Below are 24,811 nucleotides of genomic sequence, written 5' to 3' on the forward strand. Positions count from 1 at the left end.
TAATTTCTATTGTTGCCCTTCCAACTCTGTGCTGCATGCCCACGATCTGTTCCAAGGATTTCCAAACAAATAAACGATCCCATCCCAGACCTGCAAACAGGTCAGTAGGTTTAAAGAGGAAAGCACAGTAACCAGGAACACAAATGATATTTCAAGCACAAAAGGTAATTTGCAGTGATGCATCACTGTACCTGGAACGCGCTGAATCAAGTTGGCAACCATGGCACTAAAATGTGCCCGGATATCTTTAAGAATTTCCACTTCTTTATCATTTTCAGCTTCTAGGAGCATGCGGGTCAGGTCCACGTATTCTAAGAACAAAGCTCCAAGGGCTAAAGTATCCCGTTCTAAGGCTCCGTTGGTGCTGGAATAAAAGGAAATTAAACTTGTAGATGATTAGTCTTGATGTCAAAGCAGTGCATCATGCTTCATGGAAAATAAGATTCACTGTTAGAACTCACACACTCAATTTGTCCTTGACGTATATGGAGTGTAAACAGAATATGAAAAAAAACAAGGTGTTTTGGACTTTTCTAAGTAAAAGTTAAAGGTAATATATTAAAAAAAAAAAAAGACAGAACGGAAAAAAGAGAGGCAAAGACATCAGTTTGGTGAGGAGAGACCAACTCAGTAGAATTTCCACCCTACCTGTCACTTATTACGCCAGCATCAGCCAGAAGTTCAAAAATTCGAAGCAGCTGTAGCCTTAACAAGTCTCGCCGTTCTCGGCGTTTTTTGTTCTGTGCAGAAAGAGGTAATACCACTTATAAACATGGGCACGATAAAGGAAGATGTCATCTAGTCATTTTCAATTTTCTAAACACAAAGGACAAAAAGTATTTTTCTTTCTTCCTAATCCTTAGAGAAAATGCTTGCTATCACAGGTTATGAGAGAAACAGATCACAAGTGGGCCAATAAATATCTGTAAGTTGGAAATGTTTAGAGTCAAGAAGTCTCATTTCCTAGAGGCCTCCAGCAGCTGCTGAAAAACTAAAGCATCAGGAAGAAGTGGCAAAGGACAGTGGACGCTAACAGTCCCACCAGTTCTGGTCACAGAGGTAACACTGTTCTTACTTAAATTGCCAAACTTCTGCTACTTCTTGTATCTTATCTACTACATGGGAAGCCTCTTTTTTTAGTCTTATTCTATTTTATTTAATTTTTTATCCTGCTACATTCTAAGTTTATCCTTTTCAGAGTTCACTTCAGGGAAGATAATGTTGAGGAAAGTGCTTTATATACCAGATGAAACAAATAATGTTCTTGGCTATTCAACCCCTTATAAAAAAAAGCAAACTAACTACAACCCCAAATTCAATCTTAACTCAAACCTCTTACAAAAGAATATAATATCTTAACATACATATGACTATTTAGGTTGCTCTTCTTTCGTAAGTTTAGGACTTAAAATCTTTTAAAATCGGAAACAGATTATACTAAATACTCAAATATCAAAAATTAATGAAAATAACAAAAGTTAAAATAGTAAGATTCATTGTTAAAAGCATGTTGGTGAATAGTTGAAAGGTACATTTCTACCTCAACATGTCTTTTCTGTCTGAGAAATACACACATTTTATCCAATTTGATATAAATAAAACACTCAAAAATGAAAAAAAACACAACATGTTGGTATGTTTGTATTCTTTAGGGGAAACTATTGGGTATGGTTTAAATTCACACTACTGTCCAAATAAACCAAGGCATTAATTATTATTTTTAATAGATCTTTATTGGAGTATAATTGCTTCACAACACTGTTAGTTTCTGTTGTACAACAAAGTGAATCAGCCACATGCATACACATGTCCCCATATCCCCTCCCTCTTGAGCCTCCTCCCACCCTCCCTATCCCACCCCTCTAGGTCATCGCAAAGCACCGAGCTGATCTCCCTGCGCTACGCGGCCGCTTCCCACTAGCTAGCTATTTTACATTCGGTAGTGTATATATGTCGATGCTACTCTCACTTCGCCCCAGCTTCGCCCTCCCACCCCATGTCCTCAAATCCATTTTCTATGTCTTTATTCCTGCCAAGGCATTAATTATATAAATTCAAAATCTTACCTCTGGTCTTCGTTCCAGAGCCTCTTTCATTAATGGATGAAGTTCTTCCACCAATTCTCTATGAATGAAAAAGGTGAGCATTTAGACTTCATCATTGTTGACACCAAATTTGTCACAAAATATAGCCATTCAATCCCAAATCATCTGCTTTCTAAACTTCGCTTCTGACATCAAAATCTCCTCTGGCCTTTCCATTTCTGTATCATGTGGTGAAATGGAAACTGCCGTTGGCTTTTACTTTGTATTATCTTAACTCCAGTGCTACGTATATAATCTGCGCTCAATACATACTTGTTGACTTGATTTTGATTTAATGTTCTGGAGAGTCTATGGCAAAAATCCCTACCTGAGCAACTAAAACCAACAATATTTTGGAAGTGCTTACTAAATTGAAAGCACTTTGCCACAGGCTGAGGCACTGAAGAGAAATAAAATTGATTGCCTAAACAGAAGAAATTTTCAGTCTAATTAGGGCAAAAGAAACAGGTGTAATAACTATGGCACTACCTTTGGGATCTGTGCTCAGAGGACTGTTGATTTTAAAATAAAGTCTTTTTGGAATTTCAGAGATAAATTCCTTTATTTGAGCTACATGATAAATGCAAATTATGGCAACTACTTTAATGGTGAGGTTCTCATCAAAACCTCTTCTCTTGTGTAGTAAAACTAAAAAATTTTTATCAGGTTAATACGCCTGATATTACATGTATATACTTCATCTGTCCCCATTTTGTCCAATTCTCAGCTTTATAGCTGGTAATCTAACCAGCTGTCATCTTTAGGAACTGACTTCTGAATTGCTTTGTCAAAACAGACAAAATTAGGAGATCTAGCCTGTGGCTAGGTATTTCGTCTATAGTCTGCTCCATGTCTGAAAATCTTGTATTTTCTGGTAGAATATTTTGTGCTATTAGACATCACCCTCCAGGGAAATCCAAGGACACGAAGGCAAAAACTCTATGGCATTCTGTACTGAAGAACAGAAATCCTGTATTCCGTTCCAGACTTCTCCAACACAGATGCTAGAATTTCTTCAAAAAATGGAAATAACGCTAATGGTCTCCTTCATCTAATAGCAATCATTTATCAAATATTTACGTGCATTTTTACATTTAATCCTCTTGATACATCTATAAGATAGATTCTATAATTATACCATTTTTTTAAATTACAGAGATACACTTTATTTTTATTATGACAATTTTACAGGTGACGGAACCGAGTCCCAGGGACGGTGTTTTCCACACCCATGTGGCCAGTAAGTTGCGTAATCTTACTTGCTCCTAGGAGTACTCAGACGGTAAGATATGCAAAAGAGCCTTAGGTTCTTTGGGAAAGACATTAGGTAATTCCAGGAATTATTTTTATTATCTTCTTGTAGTATTTCTGTATGATGCTTTGTCTTAATTAATTAATCAGTGAAAACACTGGTTAACTGGCACTCAAGTAGTCGGAACTCACAATTGCTTTTTTTAAGGATAAAATTTAACTCTATACTGTAACAGATCTTTTTTAGTTGCTTCTAAAATGTCTTGCTAATCTTTATTTTTCAGATAGGGTTTCTCACAGATGCTTGGAGCTTTCCCTTTTCTGTGTATAGGAAAAACTAAGATTTTCTTTGTCTTTATAGGTTTTCGTTGCTAGATAAAATCATCAGAGGCAGCCTGAAATAAAATTTTATGATGACTCTTTGAAAAGGCTTTGACACCGCCTCAGATGGAATGGTTATTTGATTAAAGGTGTGAAATGAGTAAGGAATCCAGAAAGTGAGACATAATGGTTCTCTTAAGGCAGATAGAGCATCTTATAGAAAGACCAGCAAGCGTGACACATAACAGACACCCCTGAAAGTGTTCTGTCAATGTTTAACCTTTGAGAGTCTGTTGTATAAGTGGCTTATGAGCAGACACTCATTATTTTGATGTTATAGCCTCTGAACAGTTTGGCTAACTGGGGATTGACACGGAATTATCTTCATTTATGGTTATCTAAAACAAAGCTTGTAAGTGAGAGAAAATCTGAGATGTAAAATCAAAGTTGCATCGTCTAAAAGTGAAATTCGAGGCAGTTGCAGGGAATGCTTGTCACGCGCATGTCAACCAACGAGGACATAAAGGGAATTGTGCAAAGCCTGCAGACCTCCAGACACATGCCAAACACGAACTCAAACTTGAGTTAGAAGCAGGAACTACGATAGCAGCAGTATACAGGAGTTTAGAACAACTCATTAAGACTACCGTACCTGAAAACAAGGGAATTTGTCCTTCCAAATCCTAAAACTAAGGACTCTGTGATCTCAATGCCCTCTAGTCTCATCAAAGGCACCAACTGCTTTAACAGAACTCCCACCGATGGGGTGCCTATGGCCTGAAACAAGTTGTTAAAAGTGAAAAAGAGGTAACATGATAACTGATGCGTCTTTTAATCAAACGATGATTCCATTATAACAGTTTTAAAGTACTGAACCACATCCCAAGGCACTGCCATCATTTCAGGAAAAAAAAAAAAAACACATAAATTTTAAAACAGCACAATGAATGCATTTTTTACCTGGGACACAAATTCTAAAGAACATTCGTATTATAAGAGTCTTTTTTTTTTTTTAAATACTTAAATCCACAAAACCATCTTTAACAAGATAAGTTAATCAAGACACGGTTTAAAGGTGAACACTCGTGAGGAGTGAGAGAAATGTGGTATGTAGGACATGAACCAAACTAATAAATGTAAGTCACTCTACGACCTTAGGCAAGTTTCTTAACTTCCCTTTATTTTCAGTTCCCCACTTGTCAGGGAGGAAAAATAAATTATTCACACAAACGCTCAATGGAATTTAGAAATGTGTAGGATGAAAATCTGATCCCATATATTCCAGATGGCAGGCACAGTGCAATTCACACTGTGAAATCTAGACAAACAAGCTAAAAAAAAACCTTACAGAATAATTCTTCTGAAGCATGTCATGTCACCTTGTTATCGTAGCTCACGGTACCATCAGGTGTAGTCGCCATTATTTCTGGAGTGGAAGCTCGTAAGTGTCCCGGGCTCATAATACTGGGTTTTGCGACTCCAAAACAAAGAATAAGGTAATTTCTCCACAATGTAACATAGCTGTCTCCGCTGCCGGCAGTGCTGGTTTTCTTGGCATTAATTGGGCTGCTAGAAATACGAAGTCAAAAACAAGAGTGAAACTAAGTTCCGGATTTTAGGTATCACTTATTAAATAAAGATCCTGGGAAGCGCTCCAACTGAGTTGAACGATTGTCTGTCAAGGACTGTCTGTCTGGACAGGGAATGTCTCTATTGGATGGAAAGCTGAATAGAACTTTTCACCGGTAAGGGGCTGAGATTCTATACTCAGACAATCATAATGATTATTAAGGGAGGAAAAAAAATTAGCTCTAGACAAGAACTTTTAACCTGCATTTACTCAATGTGAAGACTTCTGTAGTAAGATGGTCAGAAACTAGAGAATTATATCCCGATCTCATATATAAAACAAAAATGTAAGAGGGCAAATGGTGAAACAAACAAAACAGAGGGAAGCGTAGGGGTCCCTTACTTCGGGTCCACCAGAGGCATCACGGACTGCAGCCGCGTGAAGGCGTAGGGCCAAGCATAGCTGAGGGCAGTGGGGCAGTGCTTGGGCAAGTTCTCCTGCCGGAGAAAGCTGAAGAGGCAGAGGACCCAGGGGTCTTTGACAGACTGAGCGAAAATCCAGACGTGGGAAGGGCTCTTCACATCGTAATGGCTGTTGACCAGGACGGCGTTCCACTCCACCAGCCACTGTAGGTCCACGCTGTGGGTCAGGGGTAAGGTCGCCTGCAGGTGCAAGAAGCAGGTGATGAATCGGTGCTGAACGGCAAGCTCCACGTCCTCGACCTGCCTCAGCCCAATGTCCCTTCCTCCACGACGCTTTTCCCATCCACCTCTGCAATGGGTCCAGCTCGGAAACTGAAGCACCCTTCCCACACCTCCCACGCCGGACCTGGGTTTGTAGTCACGGCCATTCCTATGGGAGACCGCAGGCAGCGGAAGTGCCGAGTTTAAGGGCAGGGGTCAATGTCGCACAGCCCCACACACTAGTACCCAGGAGCTGCCCACTAAATACTTGTCGAACAAATATACAACATGAGCTAGTTTGAACTTGACCATGGATTTGCCAACTTAAAATTCTGAAAGGCTATTAATCTCTGAGATTCCTAAGTGTGTTATTATCCCTGTATTTAGTGTTTTTTCTTAAAGCCATGATCTTGTTTACCTTTACTTGGACCGAAATACATTCTCTCCCTGGCTTAGGGAGATGGCTAAGTGCTATCTCTTTTATGAAGGGTATTTTACTAATGATTTTTGAGGTAAGATACCTACTTATTCTTGTCCTATGATATCAAGCCAAAATAATACATTCTAAAACCTTTGGAAAGATATCTATATCCATATTTAATCTATATTATATAGAGACATATATTTATATAGTGATACCACATAATGTCTTATATTTCATTCTCTTTTAAGTCCAGAGTATCAAAGCTGAGGGAAGACCAAGTTTCAAATAATCTAGCTGTCGAACGTGGAAAATCGCTGTTACGTTTGTCAGGCATTTAAAGTGACCCATTTTATCCGCTGGGTCTCTGAGTTCCCATGCGCCAGAGTGCTGCACCTGGGGCCTTCATGGTTAATGGGCTGAAGAGGCGCAGCTTCAGCTGCAGAGCCAGAGACTTAAGGCCCCAACACTGGCTCTGCCCAAAGCCCCTGACATAGGAACATTTCTGAACACCCCAGAGTCTCTGTCTGCTTAATTTATGACTTGGAAATTATAATGCTGATCGCACTTAATCTTTAAGTGGATGACATGAGATAAGGGATGTCAAAACCTGGCACAAAGCAGGCGCTACTTCCCCCCACGCCTCTTCTCCCCCTTCAGTGCATCTTCCTACGTGCAGTACTGCTGATCTGGTTACCCAGGCTCAAGATTCAGACTCTGATAAACACAGAACAAAATCACAGGAACAGAACATAATCTGCAGGGAAACAAGATATGTATATAAAACAATTACGCCTGACTCTTCCATTCAGTGTCAAAACAATCTGAATTTCTAAAAGAAGAGGTAGAGGTATTCACTATCACTGTGAAGGTCTGCACTGCTTGGCTAATAGTTTTAGTAATTATCATTAATATTCCAACCATAAGCAAGAACAGGGTTGCTAAAAATAGGGATCTGTGTTCACTCTCGGTTAGAAAAGGTCATTAAAAAGCTCACACGTGCCTTTAGGTTTTATATTTATTTATAGCTCTTTGTCAAATATGTTTATATTCATTTATAGTTATTTGATCAGAATATACAAGGCGCGTCGGCAATGTGGATTCTGCAGATGTGCCCTGCCTCTCTTCAGCTACTTAGCTAAAATCAATCCAAGTCCCATAACTGTGCTTTACTAATTAAAAAAAAAAAAAAAAATCAGGTAATTAAAATCGGTTTCAATGTTCCTTCTACTTCATCAGAAATTGAAAGCTGCCAATATGCTCTTTAAAACAAAGAATGTATTTGTGTAGCAGATAAACCTCTAAGAGATTCAGAGTCCAGAGAGGGTCAAGTCCAGGCCCTGAGACTCTGTGTGACTACAGCCCTGCCCCTTAATGTTTTTGAGTTTCAATACCTATGAGGGTCAAAGTAGATACTAAATGTGAAAGCACCTTGTAAACTGTAAAACAACACATAAATATAGGTTATATAGCATTCAGAGTAGTAAATAAAGCAAATTAATTTTCTGAAAGAATCCTGAGCAATTCTTGAAATTGCAATTTGCAAAACGTTATCTATCCTCCTCAGACTCAAATTTTGATTTAAATTTATCTGAAGGTCTCCTGAGCTAGTATTTGAAAAGCTAGTCTTGTTTCCCTAAGGACTTTTGTTTTGGTTTATTAACCTGACACAAAATCCCAGAATTCTTCCATATCATTTTTCTTCGTGTCTCTTTTCCAGCCAGGCCCAGAGCTTATACTTAAGAACGATCAACCATCGGGATCAAACGTGTACTTACTGAATCCGAAGCTGCTACGTGAATAAAACTTTCGAGAATGGAAGAACTTAGCTGGTCCATGACATCAATCATAGGCCTGTCATCGTCCTGTACATAAAGGAGATGATTACTCTCCATGGGAAAACGAATCCTTCCACCCTCTCCACCGCCTTTGTCCAGCATGTGAGGCATAACAGCTTGCAAGGTAGTGATAAGGGTTTTCTCACAGAAAAGTGAGTGCCACGGTGGTGAAAGGTAGTGGGTAAAACTCCCTATGATTCTGAGTTTAGTCTGACAAGTTTCAGCGGAAGATAATTAGAGCTCCAATTTGACACTGTACTGAAAAGACACGTACCTGAATTTCAAAAACTCATGCACATACAGTTATTTAGACTGGAATCTAAATCTCAGCATCACACATTATTCACTAAAGTGTTCACATTGTCATTAATTTTAGAAAATGGAAAAGCCATGAAAATGCTACTTACTCAAGTCACTGATCTGCTAAAATAACTGGTAAATTGTTGACTGTGATTGCATTTCAGTCCCAAAGAAACTGCACAGGAGACTGACCACACACTCTCTGTAGTATCTATGTTGTGCACAGCTATTTGGTAAAAGAAGCAAATTGGAAAAAAGCACAGGAGAGAGTATCTTACAGGAAATTCTCCTACATGATAGTGCGTATATACATGAACATGTGTGTTTGCCATCCTTTATCATAGAAAGGCTCAGAAATATGAAATTATTTACTTAGCAGCCTTATAGGAAAGCTTCGGAATGTCCTTATTCATGTACGAATGAGAATGGTTTCAAAAAGGTTGTGGCTGAAAAAAAACCAAACAACAAAAAACCAAGCTTGTAGATACAGAGACTGGATTGGTTGGTTCCCAGAGGCGGGGGGGAGGGGTGGCAAAATGGGTAAAGGAATCAAAAGGTATAAACTTCCAGGTATAAAATAAATACGTCATGCAGATGTAATGCACAGCATGGCGACTACAGTGAACAAGACTATCGCATATTTGAAAGCCGCTAAGAGAGTAGATCTTAAAAGCTCTCATCACAAGAAAAAACAATCCTGTAGCTATGAATGGTGATGGACATTAACTACTTACTGTGGTGAACATTTCACAGTATGTACAACTATGGAATCATTATATTGTACACTTGAAACTAATAATGTTGTATGTCAATTATACCTCAATAAAAAAAATTACACACACAAAAAAGCTGTGGCCGGTCAAAGAAAGCACCGTACGAGAAATATTCTTAACACAGTCAGCTGGAATAGCAGTTAAGAACCTGGGCTGAAGAGGCATGTATATCTGGTTTTCAATTCTAGCTCTACCACATCTTAGTTGTTGATTTTGGGTAAGGCATTTAAGCCCCTAAACCTCGGTCTCAGAATCTGCACTATGGGAAAAATAACAGTACCAATTCTTAAGTTATTGTGAGGGTTCAGTGAGATAATATGTATAAAGCACAGCTCACTGCCTGACACATACATGGTAATTATTATTATCGCTATTTCATAATTAGAGACTTAATGGAGGTTTATCAAAATGCAGCATGTCCTAGAGATCCATTTACCAGATCCCAGAGATGTCCTAAAATACATCAGAAAGCCTGCTGCAGAAATGTGAACAGAAACGATTGGGATACATTCGAAAATATTTTGTGAAGACACTGATCGTTTTAAGGATCATGAAACCAAGATTAGTGACTTAAAACAAGAAAACAGAAAGTAGTATTTTTCTAAAGAAGTATGTCGCATAAAAAGCTGGTCCTTCTTTCATCAACTTGTGGAGAGAGTTTGGCCACCTGTGCCTACAGGCAATGAAACTTCACATCTAAACAAGGGTGTACAGCCCTTGACCGAGTGCAGGAGAATAACTGGAGTTAGTCATGGTTATTAGACAGCTTACTTCTCCCATCTCAAGTGGACATATTTTCTTGTGATGCCATTTTTCTACCACTATTGAGATTAAACAATTTTCAGTAAGCCAGACTGTTTGGTACCTTGCTCTTTTTAAATGGGATGCATGGTTTTCTCAAGTTCATTCTCTAATATAAATGGAATATCTTCTTAATTCTATGTACGTTGAACATTATGAAAGAAAATGATCTAAAACTGAAGCCTAAGATTCACTTCTTCACAAAGCACCACCTCTTAGAGAATTAGGAATAGTCTATTCTCGTGCCCTCAGAATATATGACTTAGGTCTTGTAGGTCAAGAGTACGATTTCATAATTAAAAACCCACCCTGGGCTTCCCTGGTTGCGCAGTGGTTGAGAGTCTGCCTGCTGATGCAGGGGACACGGGTTTGTGCCCCGGTCCGGGAAGATCCCACATGCCGCGGAGCAGCTGGGCTCGTGAGCCATGGCTGCTGAGCCTGCGTGTCCGGAGCCTGTGCTCCGCAACGGGAGAGGCCACAACAGTGAGAGGCCCGCGTACCGCAAAAAACAAAACCAAACAAAACCAAACAAAAAAACCCACCCTGAATCAAAAATTATTTGTTGACATCATGGGACATGAAAGTACATAAAATAGTAATGCATTCTTTACAGTTTTTAACCTAAACTTTGGAACTGTTGAAAGATATGAATTGGAAAATTCAGAAAAATAATCCATACCTCAGGCTGACCCAGGGCGATGAATAAAGCTCGAATTTCCTTGAGTATTAAAACAGACAGTTTGCGTGTGGCCACCTGGAAACTGCAGAGTAAAACCAGAGCAAAGCCTTCCACGGCATGGAGCACACTGCAGTGGGGACCTCGCTCCGAATGGATTCGGTGGCTGGAGCCATTGGCAATGAGCTATTGTGCAATAAGAACAACATTCTATGTTCAGAAAAACAACAGTGGAAGAAGCAGCCACTCTTCTATGTACATCTTCTGGCATGTTTGACCTTGTAATACTAAAATAAATTATACCAGCTTAGAACCACACATGTCTATGAATTCATTATTATTCATGAAATATCATAGATCCCTTTTTATTTTCAGACCAACTGTCACTTTGGAATACCATCAGCCCTCTGTTACCTCTGATAAGGAATAACTTTTCAAAGGTTATTAGCAGGAATAAAAACAAAACTGCTTCCGTCCATACCATTTGAGATGACCCTGTATATTTAATTAAAGTGTCCTAATTTGGCTTTACTTAAATTCTCTACAGAGAATTCTCTATTTTAGTTACTACTAAATTGAATTTTCAAACATTGATTTGCTAATCAGACTTCTTTCCATGTTAGATTTTAAGCCGGGTTTTGCATGTTAATGAGATGGGTTCCGAAAGTTCCCAAACCAAATGAGCCTCAAACAAAAGCACGCCAGACAACAGGGCAGATTCCACCTCCATTTCAGCCTCCCTTTTTCAAGCACAGGTAATCCTTGTCTTCCTCCCTGTCATCTTTTGGCAAGTGTAGGACACAAGGAAGGAGTCATGCCCTGAAGCTCATCTCTGAGGTTAGCCCATCTGGGACCCTAAACGCTATCATACTTCCCAAGCCTCGACATTCCTCAGACCCTCAGCTAAGCTCTTCTCCAGCCAGACCCCTTCTCTGTCTGCTCATTGCCAACACCAAGTCACACAGCCCTGGTTCTCATTTGACAACACTCCTCCTCAACCTGCTCTTCAACATGGTATCATTAATTTTTACCATTCAGGACTGAGGCAGGAGAGAATAAAGAAACCACAAGGCTTCTTTCTTCTCTGGATATTGGAGAAAACAACCAATCTGTTGCTGACTAGGGGGAAAACACTGGTGGGCAGCTAACTTTTATATATCCATATCCAACTCTATATCCATATTCATATCTATATCCATATCTGCTCTAGAGTCATATCCAAATCTAGATACACATCCACATCCAGCTCTAGATCCACTTCCAGCTTTACATCCACATCCATATCTAGATCCACATTCATCCCCAGCTCTATATCTCTTCCCTATGGCCATTTGCTCTTACAAACGGATTTATAATCATACTTCTCTGAAAAAAACATACTTTTCTGCTCCGTAAATGGCCTTGCTAATGTTACTAAATCTAACCCGAGGTGGCACACGATGCCCTGAATTTCTTGGCCACAGTTTAAGCAGATGGAAAAACTTAGGGCCATCACTAGGGAGCAAGTTCCTAGGTAGCTGAAAGTAAGAACCACAAGGTTCTCTGGGCTGCAACCTACTTGTGACTTAAAGAATATAAATTAGTGGGCAAAGGGTGAAAATCACCTCTGAATTTCTGATCTTGTTGGCTTGTTCGTAGACTTTTCCTTGAGTTTGTATGACCAGTTTCCACTGGGTGAGGAGCTGCAGCAGTAACTTGAGGGACGAATCAAGGAGTGTGTGATGCATGTCATTCACTTCCCGGAGCAGGAAGTTGGTAAAGCCAAACAGGACATCTTCCCTCCAGTCTGAGAAGTCAACAAGTAAACCCTGAAGAGAATTTTGCGCAATATGTCGCAGTTCATCGTCCATGTGAATAGAGAGCCTGTGAGATGAATAAAGACAATGAAGTCATTTACTTTATCGGTTTTTCTTCTATATCTGTAAAGGAACATATCTAAGGCCAGAGCCTTTTACCGTATCTGAAAAATGGGTCACTCTCCCCTAATATATTATTATAATTTTCACTCAGCTCCCCTAATGTTAACACCTTATATAACCATGGTACGTGATCAAAACTGAGAAGTTAACATCGGTACAATGCTATTAACTAAAATACAGATTTTATTCAGATTTCACCAGTGTTCCATCAATGTCCTTTCTGTTTCGGAATGCAATCCGAGATACCATGTTGCACTTAGCTGTACGTGAATTCTTTTTAATACATTACTGCCTACAGAACAAATTAGTATCAAACCTTACCACTTTTAAGGATGGTCCTGGAGAAACTAAGGGACTCATCCAGAAGTTCAGTGAAAATGAGTAATTAAAAGTTAGGCCAGTTGTCCTCAATTGGTTTGGCCCCCACGAAGGGAGTTTTGGTAACGTCTACAAACATTATTGGTTGTCACAACTTGGAGTGTGCTCCTGGTATCTATGTAGTAGGTAGAAGCCAGGGATGCCGTTAAACATCCTACAATGCACACGACAACTCCTATGACAAAGAATTCTCTGACCTAAAATGCTGACTGTGGCAAAGTTGGGAAATCCTGAGTTTGTCAACTGAAACAATATCAGTGTATTTATGGTTTAAGCCAGAACATCATAATAATATTATTAAATAAATCTCAACATTGGTATGGAGCGTTTATAGTTAACATCATGCTTTATAGATTCATTCATTCACTTATTTAATAAACAAATGCTTTTGAGGTTCTCCTAAGATTCAAGCCCTCCTAAGATTCAGGATATGGAGTACGGTATGGCTGTGTTTACTGGGTAGGGTGTTAGCAAGAGCGAGGTATGAGACAGTCCTGGAGAGAGAGCAGGAGTGGCTCGCTGGAGGGTCTGTGGGCCACCCAAGGAGGCAACACAGCAGGAAGAGGTTAAGTGTGAGTGCTCTGGGATCAGAATGCCTGATCATGCATTAGCTATGTGACCTCATGCCAGTTACTTAACCTCTCTAAGCCTCAGAGCCTCATTTGGAACATGGGGATAATAGCTGTACTTGTATCTCATAAACCTGTTGTGAGGTTCATTGAGATGATCTATGAACAGCGTTTAGTACCACACGGAGCATGCAGTAAGCACTCAGTACAGGTTAGCTCTTACTATGAGAAGAAAATGAACCGTACTCAGAAAGTTACAGGGGAAGTAACATGATTAGAGTCACATCTGAGAAAAGAAAGTTAGGCAGGAACATGCAGGCTGCCTTGGAGGAGTCACAAGACTGAGGGCAGAGACCGGCTGGGAGGTCATTGCAGTGACTCAGGCACCGAGTGGCGGGGGCCTGACCCAAGGCAGAGACGTAGTAAAGAAGGGAGAGATGGAGAGCAAAGCTACCCAGGAGACAGAATCTCCAGCACTCAGCAGCCTGGAATTGTTCAGTGTCAAAGAAGAAGCTGGCCAAGTCAACAGGGGCCCCAATTAAACAGGATGAAGCATCTTCAACCAACAGAAAAAGAAACTGCGAACCGGAGTGGTTAAGGGATTTCCTCAAAGTCCAGGATTCCAACCCAGGACTTCTCATCTTTAATCCAAAGTTTTCTCCATAAAACAGGTCTGATACACTGACATATTTTTGAATAGACAGTATTTCAAAAACTGAATACTGAATACCCTTCTTATTCTCTAGAGTATAAAGTACACTAATTGGTCCAAATTTGACAATATAAACCAGACAAAAGCTCATTAATGAGCAGATATATACCAAGTCAGGGAAGATATATTTTCTGTTCCAAAAGCAAGTTAAGCTCTACAAAACTGCTGAGAAGGAAGAGCTGAGCTAATTCTTCAGGGCAGACTTGCTATTAAGTCTATAGTTGTTAAGTAGGTCATAGTTGCTGAAATAACACACAGAGGTCTTTAACCTGGGCTTCTAGTTAAGGACTAAGGAAGGAATTTACAAATTTTCTTTGTATTTTAATCAGCAGCTCCATTTTTTTTTTCAAAAAATTTTATGTAGAACTCTAGTATATAGTACAACCGAGTTGTGGGACTTCCCTGGTGGCGCAGTGGTTAGGAATCCGCCTGCCAATGCAGGGGACAGGGGTTCGAGCCCTGATCCTGGACGATCCCACATGCCGCGGAGCAACTGAGCTCGTGTGCCTAGAGCCCGTGCTCCGCAACAAGAGAAGCCACCGCAATGAAGCCCGCACACTGCAACAAAGAGTAGCCCCCGCTCGCCGCAACTAGAGAAAGCCTGCACGCAGCAACAAAGACCCAACACGGCCATAAGTAAATAAATAAATTTATTTATTTATTAAAAAGAAAAAACCGAGTTGTTCTGGTTGAAGCTGGGTAAAGGACCTGAAGCCCCCCATGTGACAGGAAACATTCCTTCAATCTACAAGCAGCTTCCAGTCACCTTTGCAGCCCATGGTTTGAAAACACTAATTTATGGAAAACACTTGAGGTCATGATTCCATCTTAAGTTTATTGTTCCAATTTATTACATTTATACCTGTCCTGAATGTCTTAGAGAATAAGCTTCTGCAGATGATGAACCACCTTTTAAGGACAGGAACAGGAGGCACTCAGCAAATGTTAACTGATGGTAATGGTACTGTTCATTGTTACGGGTTGTGTCTCCTCCCAAATTCACATGTTGAAATCCAAACACTCAGCACCTGAGAATATTACATTATTTGGATACAAGGTCATTGCAGATGCAATTAGCTAAATTAGGATGAGGTCATGCTGGAGTAGGGTAAAATCCATATGGCTGGTGTCCTTATAAGAAGGGGAGATTTGGAGACAGACACACACAGGGAGAACACCATGTAAAGATAAAGGCAGAGATTAGGGTGATGCTTGTATGAACCAAGGAAGGCCAAACTATGCCAGAAACCCCCAGAAGCTCGGAGAGAGGCAGAAAATAGATTCTCTCTCACAGCCTCAGAAGGAAGCAACCCTGATGACTTCTAGCCTGTGGAACTGTGAGACAATTTCTGTTATTTAAGCCACCCAGTTTGCGCTATTTTATTACACACATGAAACTAGGCAAGCACATACCTTTAGGGTCAAAAGTCAAAATAAAGACCATGCCACGGTCTATTTAGATGAAGCTTTTAAAGAAGGGCCAATACTTCCAGATTTCCAATGAGATTCATTCTACTCTTCGTCTAACTTTGGCATCATTCGCAATTTGCAATCTGGAGGCTGCCTTAACTTTAAACCAACAGTGCAGGATCATTTTAAGGACTCTGAGACCCCAAAGTGGTGCAGCTCTTGCTATTTTTGGTGACCACTCCTCTTGAAATCATGGTATTCACATGCCTCACCAGTGAGAACACTCAAAAATATTCCTGGAGTACGAAGAGACAGGACCAGGGAGGGGAGGGAGCTTTGGGAATAAAAGGCCCAGTTGATAATAAACGTGGAATGTTTGTGGAAGAAAAAGGTCCAGTGTCACAGAACTGAGATGGAGTGAAAATAACGTATCAAGGCAAGTCTGAGTGGCAACAGGAGAGGGAGGGAGAAGGAGAAGAAGTTGCGAGAAGAGCCAGAGCCCCGCCCCCGTGTCATTCCTCAGAGAGTCTAAGTAGGGAGGTGCCTATCAGATACAGCCGCCGTTTCTTCCACCCAGATCTTCCTCATTTTTACTTTTGTTAGATTTTAACCAGATAATCACAGATCATCTTGTGAAGCGCATGGGATTTAACATTATAAAACAGAAAAAAAAATTTTAGTTAACGAAAAAGGAAAAGAAGATTCAGTTAAAGGAGAAAGATGCTCAGCCATCCTGAGGATGCAGGATGTGCAGGAGAGCTGCATGATGCTGGCCGACCTATTTACAGTCTCAAGATGCCTGCTGATCCAGCGAGCAAGGAGTGGCTGAGGAGAGGACATCCCCCAAACTCCTGCAGGGTCATCCCATTGAGAAGCCAGAAAAGAAAGGACAGGTTCTTGCCTGTGAACAACTGTGATGACAATAAACAACAGTCCTGTGACAGTCTGGTGGCAGCAATTCAAAGAGAAGAGAGACGTTCAGAGAAGGCAGCTCAGGAAGTCTGACTAGGTTGGGGGACCCGAAGAAAAATTTCTAAGACGCTGATCTGGTTTCCAGGAGCTTAAGATGGGGTCACGAGTATATGGTTACACACAAAACCACCAAGGGGGCCTGAGGGGACTCCACCGTGACACAGAAGTGAAGCATACCGAAAGAAACCGTTATTGCCAACATCAACTGCATCTGTCCTTCCCCAGCAGCTGCCATGAGGCTCATGGACCAGCCTGGCCTGATTAACCAGGCGGCGACATTCTGCATGAGCCAACAGTCCCGAGGCCCTGCTTGGAGTGATCTAGGACGAGGGTGTGATGTGAGGGGCACTTACACTAAGTAAGGATGTGGGTAAAAGGGGGAAAACCCAGAACTTGAGCAAGGCTGCCTTCTTGGTTGGTCAGATCAGACAAATGACTGAACAGAAACACTTTCGTAAAGGTGAGCTCAGGTTCAGATGGAATCAGCTCAGTCGCTTTGAAGAATTTTGTTGCTAGAGGTGCATGAAGGAAAAGGGAGTGACTTCAAATTCACAAACTATACCCAGAAGAAAAGATCCATTAGGAGGAACAGCCTCCTCTCAGCTCTGGCAGGACTGACACAAGGTTATCAGGCAGCGGTGAGGGACCTGCTGCCCCATAATGTCACCAAGGGCAGCAGAGGAAGAAATGGAGACAAAGGTTTCCAAAAGGAGAGACTTGCTGACCAGTGGACTGTTAACCTCTGGCATGTTCACCAGAAGTGGCGGAAACTTCTTCTCTAAGGTTTTAAAGAATGAACTCCCGGGACTTCCCTGGTGGTCCAGTGGTTAAGACTCCGTGCTCCTTGTGACCACCTAGTGGGGTGGGATAGGGAGGGTGGGAGGGAGACGCTAGAGGGAGGGGATATGGTGATGTATGTATACGTATAGCTGATTCACTTTGTTATACAGCAGAAACTAACACACCATTGCAAAGCAATTATACTCCAATAAAGATGTTAAAAAAAAAAAAAAGACTCCGAGCTTCCAATTTAGGGGGTGCGGGTTCAACCCTGGTCGGGAAACTAAGATCCCACATGCCGCGTGGCGTGGCCCCTCCCGAAAAAATAAATAAATAAAATAAAATGGGAACTTTATTAAAAAAAAGAATGAGCTCCCACCTATCTACAGGGCTTTGAATTGCATCTCAATTAAAATAAAGTAATAAGATTAAGTGGTTTATCGAGGCAATATATGCAATTGAGTCTACAGTTCTCACCCAGCTACTCAAAACAGCTAGCAGCCGGTCCGTTACACAAAGGCTGAAGACTGAATGATAAATAGTAAATGATTAATAGCTTTCAGATACCACTAAAGATCATGAAATTGTATATGCATTACCTCAGAAAGTTCCACAAGTTGTAAAGAAACACTGCACAAAATGTTTGCCATTTTGTATAAAACCAATGACATCTGTCACTTCTATTTGGCTTCTGGAAAATTCTGTACATTTGGGCAACCAACTTTACTCTTCTGAAGTTCAATCTCTTTGTCCGAAAATAGGAATGCATATGTACCCAGCTTTCCCAACATAAAGTATATGAAAGTGCATTGTACATCGTGGCATAATATGTTATTCATGTTTAAAGATGCCTAAAAATAATAACTAACATTTGCTGAGAGCTTACTGTGTTCTAGGCACGATGTTAAGTGATTTATATGCATTGTTTAATTCTCACAACCCTATTTCAGATTTCTGAAAGGAGGGCAAACATGGAACAGCAAACCCTTAGTGCACCTACAGTGCTGCAGGAAGGGACAGAGGACAGGAGCCTGTAGACTGTTAGGGGAAAAGGTCCTTCTTGTGGTCAAGGGTAGAGCAGGAAACACCTGGGAGGAGACAGAGAAAAATGATGGCGACTGCCAAGGAGAAAAGTGAGCTCCACCTTCTTTGTCTGTTTGGTCTGTAAGCCACTGTTATGGTAAACATACTAATACAACTCTGAGATCAGAGTGTCTGGGGTATTTAGCCAATACCTGAACAGCTGGGAAGGGAGCCTGGGGGCAGTTATGGGGGACATAACCTTGAAACTCCTGTCACCTACAAACTGGCTCTTGCCATGGGCACTTGCCACCTGCCTCTACAAGGATTAAATCACTAGCCGCTGCAGCTGCTGACCTTCGACACTCCTTGAAAGGAGTTCAGGGTGGAGATCAGGAATGAGGTGCTCTGTGCTCTGGGAAACACTGGCAGAACGGGTCTTCAGATAATTAGATATTTTCAGGAGCCGATTTTATGAGCCCAATTCTTGCATCTCCTTGTATCTAGAAGTGCACTAAAATCCTTCATGGTGATGTCTGCTCCTCCTGACTAGCAAAAACTTTCTGCAAAAAATATGTGCTTGACTGCACGTACTCCCCCTTCACCAAAATCACATATATCCTGAGCATCCCCCCACCTCTTTGGAGCAGTTTCTCAGAGCTGTCTGAAACGCTGTCTCCCGGGCTATAGTCCTCATTTTGCCCCAAATAAAACTCAACTCACAGTTCTCACGTTGTGCATTTTTTTCAGTCGACACTCCTTATTCGGGGAACCGAGCTGTGAGGGGCAGGTGAGCCTGCATGGCACTTGGTCTTATTTTGCCAAGTATGAAGAAAACCAAGATTTTCTCCAGTAAAAAAAGCACCATGGATGCAACCAGAAGTGTCTGAAATAAAAGGTCTCACACCTCTCTGACCAGACTGTGTCAGGAGTCAAATGAATCCAAATGTGACTGGACTACAGGGGGACAGAGTGACTCAAGACTTGAAACCCACATTGACTGCTCTTCAATTCCTTCACTTCTGTCCTCTGACCTTCTTGAGATCTAGAAGGGGCTCGTTTTCTCATAGGGTCATGGACCCAGTGTGAGGGCCAGCTCTCCAAGTTATCCTTCCCCTGAGGAGAACGGCCTCTGGCTTCTTTTGAAGCTTATGAAAAAGGCCTCTTCACAGGCTTCCCATATAAGTCCCGTCATTTTCTGAACTCTGCCCTAAGACTTGAACTCTCAAGTATATTTATTTGTTCCTTCCCCTCATAAAAACAGTACCCACGGCTTTGGGCTTTGTAAGAATGTACATAATAATAAACATGGGGCTCTATAAATAGCACCGCCATTCCAACCGGGTCTCACAGCATTCCCTCCTGACAAGCCTGGCACCGCGGCTGCAGAGCCAGGCGTCACTGGATGAGGCTACCAAGGTGATTCCAGAGGTAAGCGTCTCCCACACAGATTTACAGCAAAACAGCATTAGAGACGGTACCAGAAGGCTGCATGACATTTCAAACACTTAGCATTTCAAAGGGCTTAGTTATATAATCATCACCAATTAGGACTTCAATGAAATAAGTGAACTTTCCCTTTACTTCAGCTTCACTGAGAACTGTCTTTTCCCTGCTGACACATTTTCTCTCCGATTAACCAAAGTGCCACGTCATTTTGCCCTTTCAACAGTCTTATGAGCTAGGCAGCATTATTCCAATTCTACCAAGGAAAAAAAAGACAGGGGTTAAATATTGGGTTGGCCGAAAAGTTCGTTCGGGTTTTTCTGTACCGTCTCGTGGAAAAACCCGAACAAACTTTGTGGCCAACCCAGTAATTTGCCAGCATCACAATGGCTAGTAAAATGGTAAAGCAGGGAAGCAAAAATCAGGATTTCCAGAGGAGTCAGTACTATTCCCATCTGGGGAGCGCCTCCTGCACATCTCTCCGATGGCGTTCCCTTCGTTCCTCAACGCCCCCTGCAGCCCTTTCACTCAGCTCCCCTCCTCTGTGCAAATACTTGTCTCCTAGTCACACCATCCTCCCCATTGTTGTCCACGGCAAATGGACAGGCTGCTCCTGTACATTTCTGGGTAATTCTGGCACTTGGCTCACAGCTTTTCTTTATCTACAGCACTTCCCCGTCATCCCGGGAGACTCCACAGTAGCGTGGACGGCCCTTTATAGTATATTGGTCTCTTTGTTCCTCAGCTCCCCAACCCCCAAATCCCCATGTCTGTTATTCACTAGGAATCCACCCTTCGCTCCTCCTTAAATCTTGTCCTCCCCGAGAACTGGAAGCCCCTTTGTGATGCAGGCTTGTCCTTCCCTCTTTCCCCACTGCTCCCCTACTTCGGATAAGGTGCTCTAGGCTCACATTCTGATTGCTAGGCTTCAGCAAAAGCCTAGACTGTAGTTTGTTTTAAGTTCATATTCTTCTTAAAACTCATCCTACACATGGAATGGAAGAAAGAAGAACCCACGGCCTGGAGATGGCTCACTGTAGCAAAGAACCGGTTATAGGTCATGGGTGATAAAAGTCAGCTAGAAGGGTAGACGGCGGTGGCCAGGAAACACCAACGCTTGACACGGTGGTTATCAAAGCAATGGCTCTCCAGTAAACCTCAGGAGCCAGCACTATCCTGAGCTAGTGTGACCAGAAGAGGGAAAGGAGTGGCTTTGTCCACGCTTGGAGTGAAGAGAATGGGGAAGGACAGCAGGCTATGAAAGCTATTAACTGAGAGCAGGAAGTGATCAACCATGGGATTTGGTCCCCTCTGCACAGGAGTCCAAACGGCTGTGCAGAGCAGAGAGCATGACAACCAGGATCGCCAGGACGCACTGCGCACCACGGGGACACTCAGAGCCTTGGCGGGCCACCGGGCGATGTGCAGTCACGGGGGACCAGGGCTTGGGCTACTTTTTGGATATTGATGGGAAGGGTGCTCTCTGAAGGCTAGAGGATGTGGGTAAAAGATTATGTATAAAGCATCTTTCATCCAATCAGCATCAATATTTGTTATCCTTCTCTGGCCTTTCCTCTATTCCGCCATTATCAGATTAACCAGCCGAAATGACATTTTTTTATCATGTTATTCTCCTGCTTAGAAACTCCATTAGTCCAAACGCCTCAGTTAATAGTAAAGATTAATTAAATATCTACCTCTAAAGTCTTATTTCTATTTATTTTTATCATTGGGTTTTCTAAAATCCTTTTTCTTTCTTTTTTTTCAAAGCAAGCATGACTTGTCTTCCTCCTCATTCCATTCCCTCCGAGGACTCCGTTTCTAATGATTTTGCCTTCTAAATGCACTTAGATAATAAGTCACTTTTGATTTTTAAATTAAAGACATGCATAACTGTCAGCTAGAACTTCAGATCAGCATGAGAAAAGTCAAACTTATTTAACTACAATAATATACTTTCATTCAAAGCAAAGCAAGTTAACTTTAGGTTCTAGTCGGACCGTGAATTCTAACGGAAGATGGGAAGCAGCATAAATGTATGATCTATGGAAGTGAAGTACAAAAATTCGCTTAGGATCCCTGTTACCCACCTTCTTGCCTCCTTGGGGGTGTGCTGGTCGCAGATTGGGAATCACATCCTGAATGAACTTTTTCCCAGCCAGGCTCATCTCCTCATTTCCTGGTCCCACCTCTGTGCTTGTCCTCATGGTACTCCCTTTACATTTCTACATCCTATCTTTCCTTCAAAGGGCCATTCAAGTTTCACCATCTCCCGGGAGTCATCTGCTGACGTCCCCAGTCCACAGTAATCCTTCTACCCTCTGATTTTATGTATCACATTTTTTTGGTGCCATTAATTTGCACAGTTTCAAGCCTTGGATTTTTGCTAGTTACCTTATGTCCTTACGGATTTGCTTCTACATTGAATTTTAAACCCCTTGAGCACAGGGAAAAAAAAAAAAAGCCCCAAATCAAAACCATCTCTTTATTCCTCCTGGGAACTCCAAATACTACCCAGAATCAGTAAATATCTGTCCATTTTTAATAATCATTCTATTTTTTGAGGAATCATGACAAATGATTCAAATCAATTTTGATCAAATAATGCCCACTACAGCTCTCACCTACCTGGCCAGCAAGTCAATAAGTTCAAGTTTTGACATCCCATCAGGAAGCAGTCGAGGAATAGCAGCAACACAGGTCCTGAAAAGATCTATTTTTGGCTTTCTCTCACCCCTGGAATTTGAAGACAAAGTTTAAACGTAAGTCAAAGGTTATGAAAAAATTTTTAAAAATTGGCCAAATATGTGAACAAAGACTAAAATCAATGCCTTCTGAATCACTGCCTGGTGATGGTTCCCTATTATTCCTAAAGGTTTATGCCTTTTATAGCTTGGCCAGTTCTACGAGAACTTATGAAGATTTAAGTGTTAGTTAGAGGTATGTATCTGGAAAGAAAAATGCCAATAGCAATAGCATTCTATTGCTATCATATGTCTTGCCATTCAGCTGGGTTCCATGGGGTTTGGCCCCTGTGGGCTGCATTTAAGACACTGAATTGCCCAGACACTTTAGTATGTAAGAAATACATTGCAGTCATTACTACCTTCAGCATTTAAAAATGGGATTTTAATGTACACAACTAATGGTGCCTTTAACAAGCATGACATCTGGAAGTTTCTCTCTCTGATGAGTTATGCTTCTCCTCTCAAGAGTGCCCACCCCTGATTTTTTTTTTTAATTAAATGCTTCCAAAAATAAGTCTTTCATAATGTCAAGTAAAATCCTGAAATCTATATAATTGTGCACCCATTACTGATTTTTAAAATTACTCTGATGGTCCTGACCTCTACGGAGATAGCTTCTTTTTACTTTCTTGAGAATATGAATGCTTTAAAGGTAATTAATACCTTCTATATTCTGTTGTAAAATATGAAGGAAAAATATAAATTCAGTGACAAATTATTTCAATTTTTACTTATTTAAATAGATAACTGATTCTTAACCACATATTTATCAATAACCTTTATGGAAAAACTAAACTACACATCAAATCTTTCAAATAACTTGTGATATAATATAACAGCATATTTAAATTTTGACAATTTAGTCCCCTGAGAATAAATATAAAATTGGTACCAAATTAACGCAATCGTAGGACACAAACACAATAATGAAAATGCAAAGTAGCGTAGAAGTAATTCCTTCCTGGAACAGTAACTGTGTCAGAATAGAAATGTAACAGGCAGAATCCATGCTCTCTATAAACTAAAGACAATAATCAGACAGCAATTTTGCTCTGTGACGTTACTTTTTAGCATGTGTTTTTAAGTTTGTTAGGAATAAATACAAAACTTTTTTGTATTTTGTGAAAAACAAAACACATATATGTGAATTTCTAAAATACTCTGTTCTTGTGGGAAGTCATAAGTTTATTTTCTCTCCATTTCCATAGTCCTTTTGCATGGGACATACAAGGACTTCAGAGAGGACTTCACTGTACAGTGGTTTCCAATCAGCTGAAGGAAAGAGAAGTCTTCAAATGACATCCTCAATGGCTAGACAGAGTTAAAGCCTAGTGATCTGATTGTTCATGTGTGGCACAGAGTCTTTTAAATAGCCCTTCTAACATGCTCACCAGATGTCTTAAACAGCTGGGATTATTTTCATATCTGCTGGAAAACAGATGACCCTGCCTGGCCTGAAGTGTAAGGAAAATTCTGCCAGCCGTTAAAGCAGACTTACTGGACTGGCAGACTTCCCAGCTGATAAAGCAACCCTAGATTAGAAACTCTAATTGGTGCATGGTTTCCGTTTACTGCAGCCCTGTGCCTGGGATTTTATAGGAAGCATCTGAGTCCCCCAAATAGCATAATTTTTATTAACAGATATTATATAATTATTATTTACAGTCATTATATTATTATACTTACTGCTACTATTATTACGATTATTTGCCAGCATAAAGCACAAAAGGGATGAGGAATGGAAACAGAGCAATACAGAATGCTTTATTTTCAAGCTCATACCCTAAGCAAGGCCTGGAAAAATGGTAGACCAGCCTCAAATATCAACTCCAATAACTATTTCCATTAGTGTGGTGTGAACCTCAACTCTTTTTTCCTAAATGCGTACATGATTCTCTAATGTTTCTCTTTGTTTTTTCTTTTTGTATTTAACATCTTTATTGGAGTATAACTGCTTTACAATGGTGTGTTAGCTTCTGCTTTATAACAAAGTGAATCAGCTATACATATACATAAACTCCCATATCTCCTCCCTCTTACGTCTCCCTCCCACCCTCCTTATCTCACCCCTCTAGGTGGTCTTAAGCACGGAGCTGATCTCCCTGTGCTATGTGGCTGCTTCTCACTAGCTATCTATTTT

At 40.9% G+C, this 24,811-nt stretch overlaps 1 protein-coding gene across 5 annotated transcripts in view; it reads right to left on the reverse strand.

The window, feature by feature from the left end:
* The window catches only part of FRY (FRY microtubule binding protein), a 425,952-nt gene that overhangs the window by 99,649 nt on the left and 301,492 nt on the right, over nucleotides 1–24,811 (reverse strand). For all 5 annotated transcript variants that reach the window (XM_027116557.1, XM_027116555.1, XM_027116558.1 and 2 more), the window contains 10 exons: nucleotides 22,553–22,660; nucleotides 12,323–12,581; nucleotides 10,722–10,904; nucleotides 8,109–8,195; nucleotides 5,629–5,888; nucleotides 5,036–5,225; nucleotides 4,309–4,433; nucleotides 2,067–2,124; nucleotides 649–740; nucleotides 192–364 (listed from right to left, as the gene is read on the reverse strand). In XM_027116557.1, coding sequence (XP_026972358.1) covers nucleotides 192–364; nucleotides 649–740; nucleotides 2,067–2,124; nucleotides 4,309–4,433; nucleotides 5,036–5,225; nucleotides 5,629–5,888; nucleotides 8,109–8,195; nucleotides 10,722–10,904; nucleotides 12,323–12,581; nucleotides 22,553–22,660 — 1,535 coding nt within the window. The remainder of the gene's footprint in view (nucleotides 1–191; nucleotides 365–648; nucleotides 741–2,066; nucleotides 2,125–4,308; nucleotides 4,434–5,035; nucleotides 5,226–5,628; nucleotides 5,889–8,108; nucleotides 8,196–10,721; nucleotides 10,905–12,322; nucleotides 12,582–22,552; nucleotides 22,661–24,811) is intronic.

Source organism: Aethalodelphis obliquidens, unplaced genomic scaffold (assembly GCF_003676395.1).
Source record: "Aethalodelphis obliquidens isolate GAN/ISIS:26980383/991018 unplaced genomic scaffold, ASM367639v1 scaffold16, whole genome shotgun sequence".
Taxonomy (NCBI): domain Eukaryota; kingdom Metazoa; phylum Chordata; class Mammalia; order Artiodactyla; family Delphinidae; genus Aethalodelphis; species Aethalodelphis obliquidens.